Raw genomic sequence first — 24,324 nt, forward strand, 5'->3', positions numbered from 1 at the left:
TGTTGGCTTTTTTTAATTACCATTAAGTTAGCATAGTTTTCTACTCTTGTATATGTTATTGAGTATTTTTATCAGTTACATAGATCACAAAGTGAATGTTTTCTTCCTTTGAGGTGTTAAGCCTTTCTTCCGCTGGCTTAGCTGTTGTGATCTTTTTCAGTAGAACAAGTCATCTTTAACCCACATAAATATAAACCCACATAAATCATACAGTCATCTTTTCCTTAGTAATTGTTGTTTAGAGAGGGGAAAAAAAAATTAAAAATTGCTCTCCAAACGGGTGTTTTATAATAGAGCAGGATATGTAGGTTTCTCCGAAAGTAATGCTTCTCATTTATTTCCATGGAAACTACAACAAATACGAAGAGCACAATAATGCTGCTTGTCAGAGCAAATTCTCAGCTACGAAATGCTATTTTTTGACATAGTTACCACCATGAGCTATGCATTTTTGCCAGCCATGAACAAGAGCCTGCGTTCCATGCTTGTAAAGGTCTGCATGGCAGTCTGGAACATGGCTTGTCTTTAACATCACTTTCACCACTGCTATAACGCACCACTCCTCTGTCTTACTGTGCTCATATCCGCTGTTTGGTCTCCATAAACATTCAGCAAGCATCAGTGAATTTCAGTGGGAGCAATTTTTTTCCACGTGGAGGAATTCAGTGAAGCACCTTTACTTCATACAGGTGTCTGTATCAGACACCGCTTTCTCTGACTGCCTCTCTGCTGCCATCTGTCATAGGACAACAAAATGTAAGAAAATTTTGGTGGGAAGGTTCAAATGCTGTCCTACCAACATCTGCCTCCGACATCGTGGGCCAACATAAGGTAATAAGAAGCATTACTTTCAGAGCAGCCTTTGTAAAATAGGGAATATTACTTCCAGAGCAGCCCTCATAGTTTTCATAAGAGCAAGCATTACAGACTGTGGCCAGAGCTTTTCTTGCGAGCGTGGCTTTTACTGTTTAAAACTGAAGTCAACAGAGCAAAGCCATTCTTTAACTGCCCTTGAGAGTATTCTGTCAGTCTCGCTTTTTTTAACTCTTTTTGCATTTTTAAATATTTCTGTGCGTGTGTGTTGAGTTATGTATCTCTTTGTCTTCTATTTATGTCATTGAGGATTTTTTGCTTGAGTTACAGAGGAATAGAGTCACCTGATTAAGTCTGAAAGGAAGCCTTGTTTTGTATCTACAAATAGTGGCGGCTTACTCATCAAATCTCACCTTGTTTTGTTTTTCCGTCTCACCTCGACATGTTTTGTTTTAAGTGACGAAGAGTAAAACTGAGCTGAAAAGTATTATTCCTACTCTTCCTTTATGCCAGTTTGTGACCTGACTAGTTGTTTTGTAAATATTCAGCACAATCTTTGTGTTGAAACAGGGATTATCGTAAGTTTCACAGGTGTTGTTAAAAGCATTATTTTGACCCTCAAGTTTAAGTAGCATGTTTCAGTTGGACAAGAAAGCACATGCTATAAAATCTAGTGAGCCATGATAAATCCTGTAGTCAGACTCAGAGTTTATACCTTTGTTTTCCCTCTCGTGGTGTTCGATATTTTCCAGAATTAGGACTAGATAATAATCCAAGGCCTTTGACATGGTCCCGCACTATATCCTTATCTATGAATTGGAGAGAGATGGATTTGAAGGGTGGACTCTTCAGTGGATAAAAACTTGGCTGGATGGCCATAGCCAGAGGGTTGTTGTCAATGGCTCTACAACCAGGTGGAAGATAGTCACAAGCGGTGTACCCCAGAGGTACATCTTGGGACCGGTGCTCTTCAGCATCTTTATCAACACCTTAGACTGTGGGATTGAGTGTACGCTCAGCAAGTTTGCTGATAACACTGAATGATGCAGTCAGTACAATAGGAAGGAGGGATACCATCCTGAGGCACCTAGACAGGCTTGAAAGGTGAGCCCATGAGAACCTAATGAAGTTCAGTAAGGCCAAAGACAAGGTGTTGCACTTGGATTGGGGCAATCCTAGATAACAGTACGAACTGGGAGAACTCATTGAGAGCAGCCCTCCAGAGAAGGACTAGGGGTCGTGATGACTGAAAAGCTGGACAGGAGCCAGCAGTGTGTTCCTGCAGACTGGAAGGCCAATGGTATCCTGGGCTGCATCAAAATAAACGGAGCCAGTAGAGAGAGGGAGGTGATTGTCCCCCTCTTCTCTATGCTGGTGAAGCCCCATGTGCAGTACTGTGTACCAGTGCCCCAAGCCTGGACAAGAAGGATATGGAGCTGTTGGAGCGAGTCCAGAGAAGGCCCACAAAGATGATTAGAGGGCTGAAGCACCACTCCTATGAAGCAAGGTTGAGGGAGTTGGAATTGTTTCTCTTGGAGAGGAGGAGGCTCTGGGGAGGCCTCATTGCAATCTTCCAATACTTGAAAGCTTACGAGGTGATGTGGAACCAACTTTTTATGCAGGTAGACGGTGATACGACAAGGGCATGGGGGAATGGATTTAAACTGAAAGAAGGGAGGTTTAGATTAGATGTTAGGAAGAAATTTTTTACTTAAAAGGTAGTGAGGCACTGAAACAGGTTGCCCAGAGAAGTTGTGGATGCCCCATCCCTGGGGCCATTCGAGGCAAGGCTGAATGGGTTCCTGGGCAACAGTCTGATTAAGTGGTTTGCAGTCCTGCCCATGGCAAGGGTTTGGAACTAGATGATGTTTGAGGACCTTTCCAACCAAAACCATTCTGTGATTCGAAGTGAAACTTAACTTCTACTAATCCTTCTAAGCTGTTCTGTTATTCTCAGTAATAGATGTTAATGTTCCTTGTGTCAGAAGGGAGCTTTCATTATATAAGAGTATTACAAGCAAGACTGTATGCAGTTATTCAAAGAGTACTCTTTATGTTTCTTTTAGGCAAATGTTCTGAACAGAACCAAAACAAAAACAATGGCTTGTCTTACAATGGCAAATATAGAAGGCACAGCAACTGCCCCTGTCCACCAGAATGGTGACATCATTGGGAATACTAGTGCACCCAAGCAGACAGAGCCATTGCTTCAAGTGTACCTTTATTATTCACCTGGGAAGACAGGAGGAGATTGTCTTCAATTTCCAGCTGGAGAATATGTTGCAGAAGAGATTTGCACTGTTGCGTGTAAAGCATGTGGTAAGTATATATGCAGTGTTTTTCTTGACAGAGTGTAATTGCATTTGATTCAAGAGAGCTTTTAATAATCCAGAGCTCATCAAAATACTGGTGTTTTAACTGAAATGCTAAACTCTTTGATGTTTTTCAAGTAATCATTATCAGTAGTGATTAGCAGAAGGCTTCTGTTGCTATCAGAAAGGTTGTGAAGCTGAGATTATAATCAGGTGACTGTGTCTACTATATTTATTTAAATTTGTAATATATATTTATATATGTAAATATAAATATAGGATATATAGTGTATAAACGTAATGTATAATACATATTTTTATATTTATATTATTTACTATAAATGCTTGAATTACTCTTTGGATAGAAACTGTTATATTAGGTATAACATGACCACCACATCTGTGTTTTTTTCCTTTCTGAGTCATTTACAAAGTAAAGTCAGCAGATACGTAATAAACTTTAATATAAATAAATAATCCTATGTCTAGTTAATAATGCCTTTGAGTTGTTATGTTTACCCAGAATTAATCATGGACAGATGCTTAGACCTATAGTAAAACAGTTCAAACCTGTTTTGTGCAAGGAGTTTTTCTTTCATTGCAGTAATAGCTTGAATTTTTGAATTTGGGCAATTTGGGAAGAAAAAAAATTTATCTCAAAGTCCACATACTTAAGGGACTTTATCATCCACATGTGTGCACATGTACACAGTGTCTCTCTCTCTTCTGGGGACTGTCCATAGTACAAGGCCTTGTCTTCTGGTTTTCCAAATGCCACCTTTCAGGTGCAAATGACTTTAAAAGAAGGGATCATAGTTTCAAATATTTGTTTTCCTGTGAGTCACAAATGTGCTAACTCTCTACATTTCAGTGTCTCTAAGAATCTTACGCTTCTTTGCTTTTGTCTTTTGAGTGCTGTGGTGTATTTAAGTATGTTTTTAATGACTTTACTTTTAGTTGGGGTCTGTCATATTTTCCTCTGCTCTTGAATGTACTGTACTGCCTGAGTTGTGTCCTATGAATTGGTATTTTGTTTGTATATGATAGTTTCACAAAGCTGCTTCTCTGTAAGCCCCAGTGTTCCTTGGCATTCTTAAGGTGTAGCAGAGTCTGAGTTTGCAGAGTATAGTTCTTCTCATAGTATCTTTAATTGCCTGAGAACTTGGGGCAGCGGAAGCACTGCCTGAGATTCATTACAGGGATACAGTGAGGAAGTAGTACAGTATTTAGAGACTTGCAGAGTTTTAGCTGTGTGAGATTCTGCTGCTGTAGTGACTCTGTAGGACTGAGTTTCTGAGATGGACTTGGGAGTTCTGGAAGTTGAAGCATCTTTTTGGTGGTATCTCAGATCTCCTAGATATTTTCCACCATGACCCCAGGCTACTATAGTCTCTTTCTTTCACTTGAAGTAAAGATATATTGTCTCCCCACTGTGGAAAACATCTCCTTAGTGACTTCTCTATTGTTGTGAATTCTTTAGTAAGAGTACATTACTTAGCATTGTTGCCAGTGGTTCTTTTTTTTTTGGACTTCAGTTTTACCTCTCACATGTCTGAAAGACTCTCTGGTACATTTTTTATAAGTATGTAAGGCTAGCTGGCATAGGGAAGGAGATTCTTCACTTTTTGAATGCTGAAGTGGTGTTGAATTTTTACATTAGATTATGTTTATTCCTATGAAATATTTTACTACTGTAGTGAAGGAATGGTGCTGAGGGAGTGAACTAAAGAATGATTTCTCTAGAAAGTGGTGGAATAAAATGCTTCTTTGTTTAATTTTGAGTTTCATGTAACAACTTGCCAGAATATTAAAATAATGAGGTCTTGTGTACATCAAACTTACTATGTTTGATGTATGTCTATGTTAGAATAGCATAGTCTTTGAAGGACTATATTGTGTCATCAGCCATGACATCAGATACCTTGCTTCTTTTTCTTACTATTTGACTAGGTTATTTTTGTCATAGAGAGATAACATCACAAATTCTTTTAACTCTTCTAACAAATCAGTTAATTAAAACTCAGCTTCCAGAAAAACAAGCAACCTAATCTGAATTTACTGCAATAATAACTATCCTGATAGTTTGATTAGCTGTTTCTACTGTTACTTCTTGTCTACTTTTTCATTCCTTTTTCTCTAATGTGAATTCACCTTGCTTCAGTTTTCAGATGTTTGTTTGAAGTTGTGTTTTTCTCATCCTTTCCCCATCACCACTGCTAGAGAGATACTTACATTACTAGCATTAAATTACCTTTAGGTCATCTTTTTGATGAAGTTTTTTGATAGATTTCGGTAGTTTGAATGTCTTAACTATTTCCATTTTTTACTGTCTTCTGCACCATCTCCAGTTTACCAGGAATATCTGCAGACCAGGCCATGTGCAATATTCTTCTCATCCATGTCACAAACATGCATGATTTAATTCCTGCTAACCCAGGAATCCAATTAGTCTTTTTTCCCATGACATTATCTAAAGACTTTGTAGTCTGTTTCTTGTTTTCTCAGACCCCACCAATCTTTTTCAAGGCTTCTAGTGTCCTGATGTACTAGCTCCTGTTTTGTGAACATGGCTGGTTTCTAGCTCCTAGATGTATCCTTCTGCACTTGACTATTTTAAGAAATAGTTTCGTATGAATAGAACTCCTTACTGAGTGGATTTTATCTTTTTAGCTATTGTTACATCATTCTATCTCAGAGTTTGTAATTCGTGTGGCAGTGATGTTGTACTTGCTTCTGTAAATGAAAATATTTTGTTATGTTGAGGTTTCATCCTTGTAGAGCCAAGGCAGAGAAAGTCTTCTGAAGAGTGGTTTCTGCTTGACAGCTACCGTTTTGCAGCCAGAATCTCAGAGGAATTTGTAACTTCATAACTTCTGAATTGGTGGAAAAGACTGAAATGGTTTTTGTATGTAGGGTTTCCCTTTCTTTTTCATAATAGTCATCAGTTCTTAAATCACAAACTGTCACTTCTAATCATTTTCATTTTTTCAGTGAGATTTTATGCTTGTAAGGTAGAACACGTAGGTCTGCAAAGCATATGTGCTCCAAAAATGCTTAAACTGGCAAGAATTTTCAGGAATTTTCTATGAATCAGTATACTTAATAAAGAAGAGAGTGGTTTAGGTAGTAGGAACGTCTGAGATGCAATAAACTTAGTGAATACTGACAAACTTTATCCATGATTTGAGCAATTGCTAGATCCCTTGACAGCAGAGCTGGTTACATCAAAGTATGACTGCTGTTTGTGGCAAGCAGTCTTGTTACACAGTGTACCTTTTACACAGGTCAAACAGTCAAAGGTTTTCTAATCTATGCTGGCTTGGCTTCAGATCTGTTGTATGTGGCATGTGTTAGCTATATAAATTTTTGTCTGTATAAACATTCTGTAGTTGAATGCCAGTTTAAGACATTTGTGTAGTAGCCAGGTTTTTCCTCTTTTTAAACAAAAAAAAACCACCAATTTTGGGAAAAATGTAATTAATATAAATCTTCTTGTAGGTTGTTCAGATTTTTATGTGAAAAACTGTCAGAACATAAAACTGAGAATCAAATTTTCTAACCAGAAGTGTTGATTTTACGTTAGAGTTGATGAGTTGTTTTCAGCAGTCAGCTTTATCAGTGTTATCGGCCACATAAGAGAACTCTAAAATAGTCACACCAAAGCCAAGGGAAGCCTTAGATCTGAGCCTAAGAGAGGAAATTATATTTGAACAAATAACTGGCTATCAGAATGAGATACGAAAAATTACTAGAGATTATAGTATCATTGTGTTAGATTCATTTTCTAAATTAAGTATCTGAGATTTGTTTTTGCAAGTCATCATCTTAAATCCTTTCCCTTTCTCTTCTCCTTCAAATTAATGTAAAATGAAATTACTCTTAGTTTTTAGTGTATTTATACTGTTTATTTAAAAAAAAAGCAGCATGACCAGTGTGGATGTGGAGCTCTGAAAGCACAATGAGGGAAGGAGGGAGCTCTATGCAGATCATTGTGGTTTTTTTTCTTTCTTTGCCTTGAGGTAGAAGATGGAGGATTAAAACTTTGCTGTGTTAAAGACTTTCATGATGTTGCTTGACAAATGGTATAGAGTGATGAAGCTCTTTTATTTAGCCTTGTTTACTAAACAAAATACTTGCCAACAGACTGTTCTGGTTTTGTGTTTGCTACAGTCCAGACAATCTGTCAAATAGCCCTGGCTAGGAATGAAAAGTGGAGAACAATTCTGCTTTAATATGTCCGAGTCACTGTTGCCTCTTTCTAACTATTCATTGTTTTATTTGATAACATGATTAGTGCAGCAAACTAGGGGAGGTTTTTAATACCTCTTGGAACAGCTTTTCTGATTTACTTGTATTGAAAATATATTTTTCAGAAATTTTCACTATTGGTTACTTATTTCGGTTTCATTGGAAGATTTAGACACAGACACCCTTTCCCTCTCTTACTCTCCCCCCTCTTTTTTGGTTTTCATTGTTTCTGGAGAAAACACTTAAATCTTGACGTTTTCAGTTGTTTCAAAAATCCCTGCGATTAGTAGTGCTGCCAAAATTTACAAGAAAAGGGAAGTGTTTGAACTCTTCGCTTTCATCAGACCTTTATGAACAACTTTCAAGACCCTAATAAATGGGTTTTCTCTAAATGTATAAGGGTTGAATTTTTTCAAGTCTGGTAATGTTTTGATGCTGATGCATACATACATAATTCCTAAGGAGGAAATAAAGTGTGGGGGAGGAGGAAATGAAAAGGTTTAACATTTCTTGATGAACACATGATCTATATGTCCCTGAGCACTGGCAGTGAAAGTTACCATATGGAAATATAAATGATAAAGTATGAAGGATGGATGAGTGCATAAATTACTACTTAAACATAGGAGGGAAGTAAAGATGGATTTCTTCTTGTTTTGTTAATGACAGCATTTCTCTTTGTAGGGAGAATTTCAAAGTCCCGTTCCATGCTTAAGAAATCAATTACTTTCTGTTGAGAACAGTAATGATGTGATCTGGGTTGAAGTATTGAAGTGCTGTGTGTGAATGTGTATGTTCTGCTCTTCATTTTTTATTATTTATTTTTTGTCTGTTACATACTTGGTGAAACACAGTACCTTAGCATTTGAATTAAAAAATGACTTGGAATTTTCTTTTTCACTGAGCTTACTTCGGGTTTTAATGGGGTAGTATATTAGTGAGACTACATAAATATTCAGCGCTGTCTTGAGTGGTCTCTAGCATCTGTCTAGAATCTCAAATATCTTGGTAATTTACATGCATTATACTGTAAGTATTCTGCGATTATTTGGTATACAGACACCACACAGACTCAGAACTAGTGCCAGTTCTTCTTGCTTTGAAGACAACTAATCTGTAGTATGAGTTGATCCAATTTCACAACCATATTCCATTGCATAGGAGGATAGATGTATTCTTAACTCCAGAAAATACAGTTAGTTTGGTATTTTTAAGTTTCAGATCAAATATTTATTACTGCGCCATGAATCTGCAGCATCCTGATTTACACCCAGTCCCTTATTTATTAATCTGATCGGGGTTATTCGTGTGGGATTTTTGTTTGTTTTGGTTTTTCTTTCGTTACTTTACATAGTTCCTTCCATTTCCTTCCTTTGAAAGTCATGTGTTAGTATCTCTAGGTCTGGCATGTTTTGTTGAGCTGTGTCAGATGATTACGTGTAGATTTCAGCAGCTTCATCTGACAGCTACAGAAGAGAGCTCTTGTTCTTAGCCGTGTTGCTGGCTCCCTGCAGCAACATACTCAATTTGTAAGAAGTTTAAGCTTGTTCTTCAGGAGTGAATTACTTTTAGTTCTACATGCTTATGCAGTTTTATACCTAGAGTTGATTAATTTGTTTCTAACTGATTAAGTGTGCTTTAGATGTGATGAAAGGAATACAAGGCGTACCTCCTTCAATAATTACCTGCACCTAGATATTGCTATGAACCTCTAGGTGGTAACTGGGGGAGCAAACTCTCTCCCACTGTAAGGGCGGAGCAAGTCTGAGATCAGCTCATCAGACTGAATATGTACAAGTCCTTGGGGCCGGATGACATACATCCCAGGGTCCTGAGGGAGCTGGCTGATGTAGTCGCTAAGCTGCTCTCCGTCATATTTGAAAAGTCATGGCTGTCAAGCGAAATCCCTGGGGACTGGAAAAAGGGAAACATCACTGCCATTTTCAAGAGATGAAGGAAAGAGGACTCAGGGAACTACAAGTTGGTGGACCTTACCGCTGTGCTTGGGAAGGTCATTGAACAGACCCTCCTGGAAGACATGTTAAGGCATATGATGAATGAGTGGGTGATCTTAGACAGACAGCATGGCTTCACCAAGGGAAGGCTGTGCCTGACCGGTCTGGTGGCCTTCAGTGATGGAGTTGACAGCATCAGTGGGTAAAGAGTGGGCAACTGATATCATCTACCTGGACTTGTGCAAGGCCTTTGACATTGTTCCCCACCGCATCCTTATCTCTAAATTAGAAATATACAGATTTGAAAGGTGGACTTTTACTAGATAAGGAATTGGTTGGAAGGTTGTATCCGGAAGGTTGTGATCAATGGCTGTATGTCCAAGTGGAGCCTGGTAATAAGTAGTGTCCCCTAAGGGTCCGTCTTGGGACCAATCTCTTTATCAGTGACATAGATTATGGGATTGAGTGCACCCTCAGCAAGTTTGTTGATGACACCGAGCTGAGTGGTGTGACTGATTAAGCAGAAGGAAGGAATGCCATCTAGAGGGACCCTGATAAACTTGAAAGGTGGGCCCTGGTGAACCTAATGAGGTTCAACAAAGCGAAGTGCAAGGTTTTGCACTTGAGTCGAGGTAATCCCGGATACATATACAAACTGGGAGAACTCCTTGAGAGTAGCATTGCTGACAAGGACTTTAGGGGTCCTGGTTGATGAAAAACTTACCCTGAGCCAGCAGTGCACACTTGCAACCTGGAAGGCCAATGATACCCTGGGTTCCATCAGAAGAGGGGTGGCCAGCAGGGTGAGGGAAGTGATTTTCCTGCTCTGCTCTGCCCTCGTGAGACCCCAACTGGAATATTGTGTCAAAGTCTGGGCCCTCCAACACAGGAAAGATGTGGAGCTTTTGAAGAGGGTCCAGAGGAAGGCCACAAAGATGATCCAAGGGCTAATGCACCTCTCCTGTAAAGACAGGCTGAAGAAACTGGGCTTGTTCAAGTTGGAAAAGAGAAGGCTGTGTGGAGACCTTGTTGTGGCCTTCCAATATTTAAAAGGAATTTATGCGGGAAATCAACTTTCTCCATGTGTAGGTATTGATAGGAGAAAGGGAAATGGTTTTAAACTAAAGGAGGGGAGCTTTAGATTAGATGTCAGGGGGAAGTTTTTTACTGAGGGAGTGATGGGGTGCTGGAACAGGCTGCCTGGAGAGGCTGTGGATACTCTGTTCCTAAAGGTGTTTAAAGCCAGGCTGGATGGGGCCGTGGGCAATCTGATCTAGTACTTGACCTAGCAGTTGGCAACCCTGCCAGTGGCAGGAGTGTTGGGGCTTTATGGTCCTTGGGGTCCCTCCAAACCCAAGCTGTTCTGTGATTCTGTGAAATATATAACTTTTTTTGTCCTGTTTTTCTGTGTGAATTTCTGTGATTTCCTTCCAAGTCTTCAGAATGGAGGTGGTTTTTAGTGTTTTGCCTTTTCCCAGAATTCTTGTGTCTCTTAGCATCATTTGCAATTGCATCTGTTCTCACTATCTGTTAGGTATTTAAAATATTTGTCTTTATTTCATAGAATAGAATCGTAGAATCACCAAGGTTGGAAAAGACCTCCAAGACCATCTAGTCCAACTATCTACCTGCCACCAACATTTTCCCACTAAACCATGTTCCTTAGTACGACATCTAAATGTTTCTTGAATGCTTCCAGGGATGATGACTCAACCACCTCTCTGAGCAGCCCATCCCTGCACTTGACCACTATTTCAGAAATACTTCCTAATATCCAACCTGAACCTCCTCTGATGCAACTTGAGACCATTCCTTCCAGTCCTATTGCAAGTTGTGGGAGAAGACACTGACCCCTGCCTCACCACTACCTCCCTTCAGGTAGTTGAAGAGTGCTTTGAAGGTCTCCTCTGAGCCTCTTCTCCAGACTGAACAATCCCAGCTCCCTCAGCCACTCCTCCGAAGACCTGTGCTTCAGATCCCTCACCAGCTTCATTGACTTTCTCTGGACATGCTCCAGGGCCTTGATGTCTTTCTTGTAGTGACGGTCCCAAAACTGAACACAGTACTTGAGGTGCGGCCTCACTAAAGCAGAATATAAGGGGACAGTTATCTCCCCCGTCCAGTTGACTAAACTATTCCTTACACAAGCAAGGATGCCATTGGCCTTTTTGGCTACCTGGGCACACTGCTGGCTCGCATTCAGCAGAGTGTCTCCCGACACCCCCAGGTCCATTTCCTCCACATGGTTTTCCAGCCATTCTGCCCCAAACTTGTAGCATTGCTTGGGGTTGTTGTGGCCAAAGTGCAGGACTTGGCACTTGACATTTCTTTGACTTACCTTGACTTTGGCACTACAACTTTTATTCTACTCTCTGATCTGTACACCTATATCCCATTATGTCTTCAAAATTTGTTTGTTAGTGGTTGAATTTCTTTCTTTAATGCTGCAGTCTCAGATATCTAACCTGTTTTCCAAATCATAGCATTGGCATCCCTTGGACACGCAGCAGTATGGCATATTACAGTACTTTAGCATCTGTCTTTCAAGTTAGTCTGTACCCTTCAGTTAGCAGCCTCAAAGGCAAATTATTATTTTGTGCTTCTGAAGATTTGATGCCTCACAGATTTACATAGTTTGCGATTAAGTAGAATTGATTCTCAGTTCTCATTGAAAGAGTTCTGAGACTTCTTTTGAGGAAAAAAATTTTTTTTCATTTTTATGTACATTTTTTTTTTTTTAACTGAGCTACTGAAGCGTAGATGGCAGGTTGTTCTAGTAGTGATGGCTTCTAATTTTTCATCAGCCTAGAATCATGGAATCCATAGCTAGTTTTGGTTTTGGAAAAGGTAAGAAATGAAGTAATATACTGTTGTTGATTGTTACTTCTTAATTAAACTAAGAGGCTAATAATCCATTGAATTGAATGCCATTCAGATAAAATCTTATAATTTAAACATCAAGTATAGGATAACAGGTGAGTACAATCTTGTTAGAGAATGAGAAGATAGACCAGCAACAAGTCTGCATGTTTTGAGGTGATCTCTGCAATGCTGTTGACAGTGGTAGAGCAGTTTAATGAATAGTTGGAGAACGTGTGCTTATACTACTTTTAACAAGGTATTTTTCAAAGTAAGATTGATTCTCTATGAAAATAACTTCTTATAAATATGTGCTTCTCTGTTCTTTATTTAGGTATCATGCCAGTGTATCATAATATGTTCGCACTCATGAGTGAAACGGAGAGGGTTTGGTATCCTCCAAATCACATTTTCCATGTAGATGAAGCAACCAGACTAATGCTACTGTACCGGATAAGGTAATCTAAAGCAAATGTTATGCACTTTTCATGGTACTACAGAACTGTGTGAGGAAAGGAGAGTCAATAAGGTATTTAGATGAACTTGTTGCAGACATGGTTGGTGAAATCTGGATAAAAAATAGATGAGAGAATAAAAATCAAGTAAGCTTAAGTTGCGTACATTTAATATGTATGCCATTTCAGGTTGGAGAAAGAAACAATTAAAATGTATCAGGAATTAAAATATTATTCTTAAGAATACTACATCTCATCTCCTTCTTGCTTGCCCATTTGGACTAAGTAGGAGTTTTGAAACGCAGAATAGTTCTCTTAGCCTGGAGGATGTCTGCAATAGATACATTTTTGTCTAACCTGATTTTTGAATGTGGATTTTTAAATCTACAGTCACCATTTTCCTTAGGGAAAAGACTGCTATTTCTCTAAATTGCATAATGTAACCTGATAACCTGATTGTTTCTTTAGAAACTGTCATAGAGGAAACTGGAAGAGTAACACAAGATCCTCTATATTCTGATTAGTGAAGGTTGATTTTGCAGTGCTCATTGTTTTTACCAGTGCAGCTTCTCACCCTGTAAGTGTTGTACTACACGCCAAGAACTAGATCCAAATCCTAGTGCTGACTTTGGTAGACTTAATATTGCCTTTTCAAAACAGCCAGCACTTACTTTAGGTCTATGAAATATATAATTTCTGGTGTTGGTAAGCAACAGTGTATTTCTACTGACATTTGCTTAAATATTTTTTAACAGGTTTTATTTTCCCCACTGGTATTGCAATGGCACAAGCAGAGCATATCGCTATGGCATTATTCGGGGTTCAGAAAGCCCTGTTCTTGATGATCTTGTCATGTCTTACCTTTTTGCACAGGTATGATTTGCTTGATTATTTCTTTAAAATGCAGACTGGTAAAGGTTGTTTATATTTCTCCCTTTTACTTTCAATAGTAATTATACAAGTTATTTGACAGCTTGAAGCACTCACACAGAAAAAATTAAAGCTTGTGTCATATTGTATTTCTACAGAAGTGAAGCTCAAATGGTGGTTGCGGTGAGAGCAGGGGAATTGTACAGTTCCCGTCTAGTGCTACCATGTGAAAATCTTTCACTGTGACTTTCATTTTGGACTGTGAAAGTCTGGAACATCTTCCAGATATGTTAGCATTGCAGTTTGTGTGACAAGTTGCTGTCTGTCTGCCATTTCCAGCAGCTCTGGTTATGGTATACATTCAACAGAAAATCATGTCTTCCATGACACCTGTAGCCTTTCCAGCCACAGAAGCTGATGCAGCTGCACAGAGAGTTTCTGAAAGAACATGGAGCCATCCACGTCTCAGGCTGCAGGGTATGCCTGAGCTTTCTGTCAGTGTCTGGTGGCAGCAGTGAGCACACCTGCGAGAACTGTGCCCGGATGGAAGTACTGCTCAGCCTGGGGACAGAGCTTTGGGAGGGGATGAGCAAGCTCAGGTACATCAGGAAGCTGAAGAAGGTGACTGACTAGTGGAGTTGTACCCTAGCATTCCCAAGACAGATAAATTAGCTGACCAAAACGAGAGAAATGAAGGGTTCCACATCCTCTTGGCAACAGGAGGAAGGAAGGTAATGAAGAGAGAGAGGAGAATGGAGGCAGGTTTCTGCACAGGGTGGCAGGTGAATCTCCTCTCTGCCTATCTCACCCCTTCAGGTGCCCGTATGAAACAGGAATGAAGCTTTGGAATTTGATGAACAGGCAGATGATGTGGACGAAGGTTCATCCAGGTTGCAGGGGTCACCTAAGGCTACAAAGCCTTTCTCCCATATCATGAGCACTTCTGACAATACAAGAAGGGCTGTTGTCATAGGTGACTCTTTTCTGAGAGGAACAGAGGGTCTCATATACCAAACAGACTGAAACCGTAGGGAAGTCTGCTGCCATCCTGGTTAAGACACATCACTAGAAAACTCAGTAGCCTGGTGTAATTCTCTGCTTATTGTCTGTTATAGGGTTTTCATGTCCATGGTGATGAGGCAGCAAAAAGTCCAAGGGAAATCAAAATGGACCTCAGGGCCTTGGGGTGATATTTTCCTTTATCTGTTCAGGAGCCTGGAGCAATGTTGAAAGGAATAGGCAGACCCAGCTGTTGAATAGATGCCTCCAAGGCTGGTGTCACCAGAATTTTGTTTCTTGATCATGGGATAGCCTACTCAAGATGAAGTCTGCTGGTACCCAATAAGATGCACCTTTCTCAGAGAGGGGAAGAGGACTTTTGTGCAGAAACTGGACAGTTTCTAGTCACGATTGCATGTGGTATCCAATATGAGCATATGTAATTCTCTGGGGATGAAAAGCTTCACTTAAAAGAGTGTAATCTGTAAAATAAATAGCAGAACCAATGAAAAAAATCTTTGTTCATGAACTGCAGTGATGCAGTTTTAAGTTGCTTTCTTGCGTTTTTCTTCAGTGGCGAGATGATTTCTTGGGTGGATGGATACAGATGCCTGTTACTCATGAAACACAGGAAGAATGCCTTGGAATGGCTGTTCTGGATATGATGAGGGTGGCCAAGGAAAAGGACCAAACCCCATTGGCTGTTTACAACTCAGTCAGGTAACTCCTTACTTCATAACTGTGTAACACTTGTTAATCTATAAACAATAATTTTGCACACTAGACTGTCACGGGTTAAAGATCTTTTGTCCCACGGCAGGAGGGGACTCCATTTCCCGTACCCCTTCCCCTGCAGGAAGGTGGCAGAGAAGTGAAAAGGAGAGATTACAGCTCAAGTGAGTTAGAGAAGCTCATTTACTAGAAATGATAAAGGAATGTGAGATAATACAATATAAAAGGAATCAAGGGTAATAAACAAAAGGGGGAGAGAGAAACACCTTTCTGACTGTGCTGCAAATGGTGGTATGGCTAGAAGTAAGGCCGTGGTTACATCACCTCCTTCCCTCCTGAAAACCACGTGGGAGTGACTGGAGCTGCTGGGAACTGTAGTTACCAGGAACAGCAGCTCCTCTGTAGCCATCCCAACTCTGAGAGTTCACTGCATGATGTCATGGTATGGAATACCTGTGAAAAACCACAACATAGCCGTCTGGGTGGAGATGTTTAACTATTGGGAATTCGTTTGGCCTAGCATATTGATTCTGTAAGTTTACATAGAGTGTAAGTTTGAAATCAATAGAAAGATTGTATCACAACAGCCATTCTTCATGTTTTTCAGTACATGGATTTTGTCCAGTTCAGATCAGGGCCAACTTCAAAGTTGAGATCAAGTTGCACAGGGCTTTGGCCAGTAAAGTTTTCAAAATGTCCAGGGAATGAGATTCCGCTGTACCTTTGGGAAGTTTTTGACATCTTTATGATTGCCCTCACTGGGGAGGATTTTCTCCTCATCTGATGAGTCTCTCCTCTGTGATACCAAGTGTACAGTACCTCTTGTCCTTTTACTGTGCGTGCCTGTGAAGATCCTACATCAATCTTCTCCATGACTTGTTAGTTGAAGACAATTGCTAGAACACCTTGTTGGGGCCTTTTCTGCACACTATACAGACCAAACTTCCTTAAGCTTTTTCAGTCATATCATGTGCTCCAGGCTCTTAACTATCTGTGGCAGGTCTCCACTAAACTTGCTTCAATTTATCAGTTTACTCTGATTTGTCAGTGTAATCAGTTTCTGCTTCAGCTGAGTGAATTCTGTCTCTGCTTGGTACTTCATTCTTGATGTTTGTCTTTCAATGAAGGCTAGCAGAAAGAGGTAAATAGAATGAGACAACAGATTGGCCATCTGATTGGACATGTCAAACTACTTTTTTGTCTGTGATCCAGTATGGACTGTGATATGAAATACTTATATGAGAGTCAGCAACAGTGTTACTTGTGTTCTACCACCTGTATTTTCCACAATGAACTCTAAATTCTATTTGTTGATTATCTTCTTTCTACTTTATACACCGAACAAAGCAACTCAGTAGTTGGCAGTTTTTTTTGATGTCTTGCCTCAGGCTTCAGTGATGACTTAAGCAGGTGTCTGATTTATGGAAAATGCATAACGTAGTATATGTTCAAATGAAATTCAGAGGGCAAAAAAGGAAAATGGAAGAAAAGATAAGGCTGTATTTGAAAGAACATATTACAGACTGAAGGAAGAATCCTTGTTATCCTAGAGTTTAGAAAACAAGGTTGCATTTAGTGGAAAGCATATTTTCATCTTGTCTTGTTTAGCATGGAAGTAGGTATCTTTGCAGGATTTAATGGGTAAAATCATTAGTTGTGTTTTTTGTTTATTTATTCTTTTTTGCCGGTTATGTATTCACAGTTACAAAATGTTTTTGCCTAAATGTGTGCGAGCAAAGATCCAAGACTACCACATTCTGACCCGAAAGAGAATAAGGTACAGGTTCCGTAAATTTATACAGCAGTTTGGCCAGTGCAAAGCTACTGCCAGGAACTTGAAACTTAAGTATCTCATAAATCTGGAAACCCTTCAGTCTGCCTTCTATTCAGAGGTTTTTGAAGTAAAAGAACCTGGTGGAGGTCCTTCTGGAGAAGAAAGTTTTGCAACTATTGTAATAACTGGAAATGGTGGAATCCAGTGCTCAAGAGGAAAACTTAAAAACTGTGAGACTCTGGCAGAGCAGGTAATTTCTTTGAATGTATCTGTTTTATTGTTTTAATCATTATGCAGTTTATCATGTAGTAGTTTGATTAGCTTGTTAAAATTTGTGTTCAATAAAATACATGTTGTTCTTGAATTCTCTTTGAAATAAGGATTTTAAAGAAAAACAAGACAAATTTCACTTTACCTCTATATTACTTTGCTTAGATTACTACTAGTATCTAAGCTAGGAAATTTAAAGTGGTGTTTCTTTGACTGCAGTCTGTTCACTCTTTGTTCAAGAGCGAGGTGCTAAATGGTTCAATAACTTGTCATAATCTTATGCTGTTGGATTTTTATTTTTCTGTTGTTTCTTTTGTGAATGGTTTCCCAGCATGATTGTTCTTTGGCAAAATGTACTAAGATCTCATAGTAGCTTATAGCTGTATACAGTGAGAGTGTGCACATTTTCTGAAGGTAAGATGAAGGGCAAAGTGAAGCATGTGTCAGTTTTCCAAAATAATTACATTTGTTACTTGGTAGTTTGAATGCATAATGTGTAACAGTCAAGACCAAACTACAAAACTGGTGAGATTTTTATAATACTATAAAGATTAGTAAAAATGCCATTTTTTTCATAAACTTAAAAAAAATAATAATAATCTAATTACATGCCCAGATTTTCTACATTTTTTTCTTAGAATATTTGCAGATTCATGCTAGGTCCAGTGATTTCCTTTACATTATGTGGCAGCCCTCATCCGTTTGTAATTTTCCTGTAGTCCAAAGTTGTTCTCGCAGGAGCTGATGTTGGGTTTCTGTAATTTCTAGTTTTGGTGTACAGAACTTATGCATACTGTGCTGTCATGGCAACTAAGCCTTTAGTAAGAATGGTGTTTAAACTGATCTCTTTTCATATAGCTATTTCAGAACTATTTTTCGTAATTGATAATATTGGCATCCTTAGTGACAAAGACAAGATGTAGGCTGAATATATTTTCATTGGTACAGAAGCTGTGTATAAAATTGATTGTGAAAATTTAATGAAGGAGTAAGGTTGACTGTAAAAGCGATCATAACTTTCAGCAAAGTTTACTGACAAGACTTTATTAAGATGTTGAATTGAAACAAGATTTTTAATTTTTTGAAGTTGATAATAACATACCAACTATGTGGTAGGTTATAAGGAAATTTGTTTTGCCAGTTCACATTTGATAATTAATTAATAGAGCTTCAGGGTCTTAAATGTGCTTGAGCTGATACATGCCTTCTGATAATCACTTCAGTAATATGACGGTCCTTTATGTATTAGGATACACTTGCAGCCTTGTAAGTGGGATGAATTTGCTTTGGAGGAATAGTTTTAGATAAACACACCTTTATTTAAGATGTTGTTTAGCATCTGAAGTTCAGCTTTTTGTAAACAAAACAAGATATGACCTGTATGACATGGTAATTTGACTTACAAAAAACTGGAGGAAATTATATGGAATATTATAATATGAAAAACTCCCTGAACTGCCACTGTAGGAAAATGTCATAGATTTCCTGGGTGAAAATGTTCTTACCTGGTCAGAGATGGCCATGGCTGTGGGGAAGATCTTTTCTTGGACATTTTCTCCACCCATACTATCTCCATCTCTTTCGTGCAGCTTGCATTCCTGCAAATGAAGGCATCATGTTTTGAAATGCTAACAGGCTCTCTAAACATCTCTAATCAGGATGTTTTTTTTTTAAAAAAAAAAAAGTTAAACGTCACAGAATACTGCTTTTCATTAGTTTTAATAGTGTTTTTAGGCTTGTTGACTGCCTTCATTGCTAACTTTACAAGGTTAGAGTTGTAGGAATTGTAATGCGACAAATAGGTGTGGGTTTTTTCAGCTGAAATTTGTTAATGCTGAGGTTATATTATTTTTTATATTATATTTATATTTGTATTATTTGTTGTAGGATTTACAAACATATTGTGATTTTCCTGATATCATTGATGTCAGCATTAAACAAGCAAGTCAAGAAGGCTCCAGTGAGAGGAGAATTGTCACCATTCACAAACAAGACAGCAAGAATCTGGTCTGTTTACTTTTGCTTACCGTTTTTGTTTTCTACTTAGATACTGCTTTGAGCAGACTGACTGTGGTGTTCATGATTTTACGTAACAAAATATTAATGGTTAAATAAGCATGAGGTAAAACTGAATGCACTTTTGCAATATTAGCAGTTTATTAAAACACTGAAGGTCTTGTGCGTGGACTAAAATAGCCAATTCTAGCTTAGTATGGTTGCAGATAGATTGATTTTCCTTTGTTGGAGCCTTAAACCTCAGTCTGTGTTTTAGCTATCTAAAATACTGTTTGTATGAAGTCATGATTAAGCTGGCTGCCAGTGACCAAAAAATTGAGAAGGATTCAAAATACTCTGGAGAAATTATAATTCATTTTAAAAAATGAGTATGGACATAAAAGTAATGTCATTGCTTCTACTGTTAAAAATGCTTTGAAGAAGATACTGGGAAAGAATTTTTTATGTGAGTATAAAAAGTTGTTTCAGTTTGAACTCCAAGAATTCACTTGCCACCTGCTGGAAAGTCTGATTCAAGTGCTACACAGTTTTTAATTCCGTTGTCTCCGTTACTGGTCTGCATGTCCTCAGGACTCCCAGTCTCTGCATTTGTGTGATCAGAGAGCTTCCCACTGATTGCATGAGAAATCTATGTCCAGCTTATGCACTTCTTCATAGAAATAATCTAAAAATCCCTCAAAATAGTTCAAAAAAACATTGGTCAGTTTTTAATGTTCCTAATGTTGCTTTTGGACAAATGTCATGTGGTTCATTGATGTATGGAAGAACTGTGAATCACTTTAATTTCTAATGTTAATGGTACAGAATTAATGACCTGTTAAGAATTTGAAAATTTATCCAGGCCTTTTATTGAAATGTAAAAGTAGCTGAGATCTGTGATATACATTTACAGTGCTCAGAGTATGAAAATATTTTGGATAGGAGAAAGGTGGTTTCCTTAATTTTAAGCCATGAAAATTCTCTTAAATTCTGAAGAGCAGTAGAGTAAGATACTTGACTGCATATGCTTCTGTGGATTAAAGCAACTTTCTAAAAGCTATGTAAAAAAAGCTAATGACAAGTGAAGCTGAGTAGGAAAATGAAGTACAGTAGCTGCTGTATTAGAATTTTCATGTGGACAGACTCAGTTTGTGTAAATAGGTTTGTGATTTAGTTTAATTTGTTACATAACTAGAATTCATTATAAAAATGCACTGGAGACATTTTGTCAAAATTAAAATTGCTAGAGTTGTACATTTGTTGTTGTAGGGTTTTCCAGTCATGTTGAAACAAGTAGAAAGGCAGTCATTTAAAGATTCTCTTTAATAAGGAATCTCAAGACTCCAAATAAGTTCTTGGCACTTGATAAAGAGTACAGTCTTTTTTGTTGCTGGCTAATAAAAAAATTGCCAAGGGCTTGCATCCAGCCACTAAATGCGTCCCCAGAGCCATGGGGAAGCTTGTGCAGCGTGTACTAAAGCTGATTCTCTCCTGCTTCCCTGCAGAGTGAAATCTAGTGCAACTTTGTAGATGATGGAGTAATACTTTCCCACTGAAGTAAAACAGCCCTTAATGCTCTCATGCAACTGTCAGAAGATTAATAAAATACAGATATCTAGAAGAAAATAGTTTGGTTTTATTTATTTGGTATTAATAAATACGTAGTTTTAGGTGGATATAATCTTGCTCTACTCTTAGCTGTTGAAGTATTCTGCATAGACCTTTAACCCACTCTGTTTTCCTTTGTCCACTTTATTCTCCTCTCTGCTTCCATCCATTGCACCACTGTTCATAGTAGTCATAAGCTGACTTCTCTGTATATATGTATATATAGAGTAGGGTTTTGGTTTTGTTTGTTTTTTAGGACATTTGTTTTGGCTTTGATTCCTGAATGTTGAAGATTGCAAACAAGTTTTGAGTGCTTAGGAAATAGAACCGTGCAAATAGTAATTAAGAAACAGTCAGGATATATTTATTGTACATAATTTTTTTTTGTTAAACCGTTACCATATCCAGGAAATTTGCATTGACTGTTATAAATTCTCATTCTTTCTCTCCTCTTTCTCTTTTCTCTCCCCTGTCAATTTAACAGGAAGCTGAATTTCAGTCTTTAAGAGAAGCTCTTTCCTTTGTATCGTTAATTGATGGATATTACAGATTAACTGCAGATGCCCACCATTATCTCTGCAAAGAAGTTGCACCACCGTCAGTGCTTGAAAATATCCAAAGCAATTGCCATGGACCAATTTTGTAAGCAATTTTTTAGCAACATAACAAGGTGCTGTTATTTGAAGGATGATCCTTAGCTGATTGTGAGCCATGATGAACATCTTAAGATGTGCATTTATTTCATTTATGTAACATAAAATGCTTTACATTTTTCCTCTTGTTTTTCATTTTGGAGAATACAATGCCTTGTTGATGTATTATCAGAAATAGAATGAAAGATTGTGGTCTTAATTTTCTTCCCTTAGAATTCTGTCTTTTGTTCAAGCTAGACACACAGCAAAGTCATGGTACTGATTTTTACTGAATTACAGTTCTTATCAGGGCAGCAATGTATAGTGCCACAGAGGACCTCATGTTTTAACTGCAGCCTCTACGAGTTATACTGTTTGTGTTGCTAAAGAGGAAAAGACAAATTCAAATACCATTAGCTTCAGTATTTGAGCAAGGATTACAGTAAACTGCTATCCATATAAATTGGAGGGTTTGCTTGTTCTCAGGGAATCTTGTTTACTTGTTCACTTTCTCTGTACTTCTAGGGAAGAATTTTATTACCTTCTTAGACTTCTTTTCTTAACGTGGGAACTTAGGAATGTTTCCTTAGGCAGAAATATTTGCTATAGCTACAGTAAGTTCAAAGGCAGATATCCACAAGGTATGTTGCATAAAAGTAACACAATCCTACTCTGCTAATACAGAATGCTTCTGGAAATTTCCCGATGACAGAGTATAGGTGCTATAAGTATCAGAAGAGATGAAGGAAAAGAGGAATGGAGACTTAAATCTCAAAACATTCCTTTTGCACCTTGCAGACCTAGACTAATACTGTATATTGATTTTTATTTAGAGCTCTTTAGAACGATGTACTGTAAGTGCGGAACTTTCCAACCTATTCTCTTTGTAATTCCTTGAGATAGATAAAAATAGTTAGCAAAGACTTGTTTAGAGGGAGATTAGTTCTTGTGGTAACAAATAAGGCTTTCTTTCAAATCCTGTTTCTTGTAAGCCCTTTCCCAAGTTGAACTAGTCATTTTCCATGCATACAAATGCTTCTCTAATCTTAGCTTGTTTATTAGACAGTTTCACTGGAACAGGTTCTTTCATGATGGAAATTGGAAGTCATATCTTAAGCCCAGGGCAATGCCTTTTTAGACTGCAAAGTTTTTCATCAAATAGATCATTGTGAGTTTTACAGTGTTAAGAGTCATTACTGTGTTCTTTTGTACATAAGCAGCCATTATGACTGTTGGAAAATAAAGAGGCAAGTGAATTATCTTAAAGGAGATTCTAGAACACAGAATTTGAATTGTCGTTGTATTAGATATCTTACAGTGCTCATAAGTCAATATCTGATCTTGTTCTATAAAATTATGCAGTATTAATTTTTTTTTTACTGTAGCATGGACTTCGCTATCAATAAACTGAAGAAAGCAGGTAATCAGACCGGCTTCTACGTTCTTCGCTGCAGTCCTAAAGACTTTAAAAAATACTTCCTCACGTTTGCTATTGAGGTTTGTATTCTGCCATGGATAGTACTTGTATATTTTCTGTTATATTGTGATAAGGTGCATGGGAAGTACAGTAAATGATTCGGGATTTTCTTTTCAGAATGCTAGCGTGATGTCTGTTTATTCTACAGCCACTTGTGTCAGATTGGCCTACTTTCAGGGTCATGTGAGAAACATACCAAAATACATATATGGTAAAGAATCACTGGTGCAGAATATCTGCCCCACAGAACAAAAAAGATGGAGGAAAGAGAGTTTGAGAATTTCAGGTTTTAGGATGTGGCTGTTAAAACTGTTGTAATTGTTCAGGTAGTACTGTGGAGTTTTTGGTGATTTCTGTTGTTTAAGGCACAGTAGGACTTAGTTACTGAGTATACAGTTGATTCCTGTGGTGATCAAAGGTTGTCTCTCATTGGTGGGTTTTTCTAGGTTTGTGTCGTACCCAGCCAGATTATCTGGCACATCTGGTTATGTCAACACAAATCTGCAGGATATCTGCTGTAAACTAGATGAGAAGCTGCACTTGAAATGCCTACAATTCTCATGCTTCTAAAGAGCCAGATATACATCTGCTCTTATTTTTAATTTAATGAACAGAACTAACTTTGGGTTTGTAAATGGAGAAAGTAGCATATATAGCTTTTCTTAGTAGTTTTGCAGCATGCTGTCAGATTTACTCAGTACTGGCACAAGTAGATACATGTTTGAAAATGATAAAATAATGTTGATTTGTGGGTGGAGAAGTAAACAGCCATTTTTAAGACCAATTTTAGTAAAATTTTATGTCTAACCAGTGAAGTGTATAAAGGATTTTTTTAGGCTAAGAGACAGGTCCCTGAGCAAGCTTAGGGTCAGATTCTGAGAGTCAAGCCTGCCATTAACTGACCTGGTCACATTTTTGTTTTTCTTGTTCTAATTATTTCTGGGCAAGCCAGTAAAAGGCTTTTCAGATTTGGAATTTGTTGGAATGTTTTTCACAGCATTAACATGAAGGGTTATGAAAGCATTAATAAGAACTCCTCTTGATTAAAAATATCTAATGGTATCTTTTCAAGATTCATCAGAATAATTCAGTGCATATTGGGAGCCTAATGTACTAGGAATGAGTTGCTTAGAACTGCACTGCACGTTGCTGAAAAACAGAAGTACAACTTAGATCTCCAAATGCTTGCCAGAATAAAGGAGTATGAGCTTTTGGGCTTTGGCTTCCAACATTTTTCTATTATTATTTCATTACCCCATGTAACAGTGAAGGAACTTTCTTTACTAGATTTGAAGATCTGAAGGATCTTCCCTAGGATCATTTGT

General features: G+C 38.1%; 1 protein-coding gene across 6 annotated transcripts in view; it reads left to right on the top strand.

The window, feature by feature from the left end:
- The window catches only part of JAK2 (Janus kinase 2), a 90,705-nt gene that overhangs the window by 36,928 nt on the left and 29,453 nt on the right, over positions 1 to 24,324 (top strand). For 4 of the 6 annotated variants that reach the window (XM_021380090.1, XM_021380089.1, XM_021380091.1 and 1 more), the window contains 8 exons: positions 2,880 to 3,132; positions 12,522 to 12,645; positions 13,398 to 13,515; positions 15,086 to 15,231; positions 16,946 to 17,267; positions 19,175 to 19,294; positions 21,375 to 21,532; positions 22,908 to 23,019. In XM_021380090.1, the coding sequence (XP_021235765.1) occupies positions 2,913 to 3,132; positions 12,522 to 12,645; positions 13,398 to 13,515; positions 15,086 to 15,231; positions 16,946 to 17,267; positions 19,175 to 19,294; positions 21,375 to 21,532; positions 22,908 to 23,019 (1,320 nt within the window). In that variant the 5' untranslated portion in view covers positions 2,880 to 2,912. Of the gene's footprint in view, positions 1 to 2,879; positions 3,133 to 12,521; positions 12,646 to 13,397; positions 13,516 to 13,998; positions 14,112 to 15,085; positions 15,232 to 16,945; positions 17,268 to 19,174; positions 19,295 to 21,374; positions 21,533 to 22,907; positions 23,020 to 24,324 lie in introns of those variants that run through there. The other 2 variants (XM_021380093.1, XM_021380094.1) reach the window with 2 other exon arrangements.

The sequence above is a fragment of the Numida meleagris genome, chromosome Z (assembly GCF_002078875.1).
Source record: "Numida meleagris isolate 19003 breed g44 Domestic line chromosome Z, NumMel1.0, whole genome shotgun sequence".
NCBI lineage: Eukaryota > Metazoa > Chordata > Aves > Galliformes > Numididae > Numida > Numida meleagris.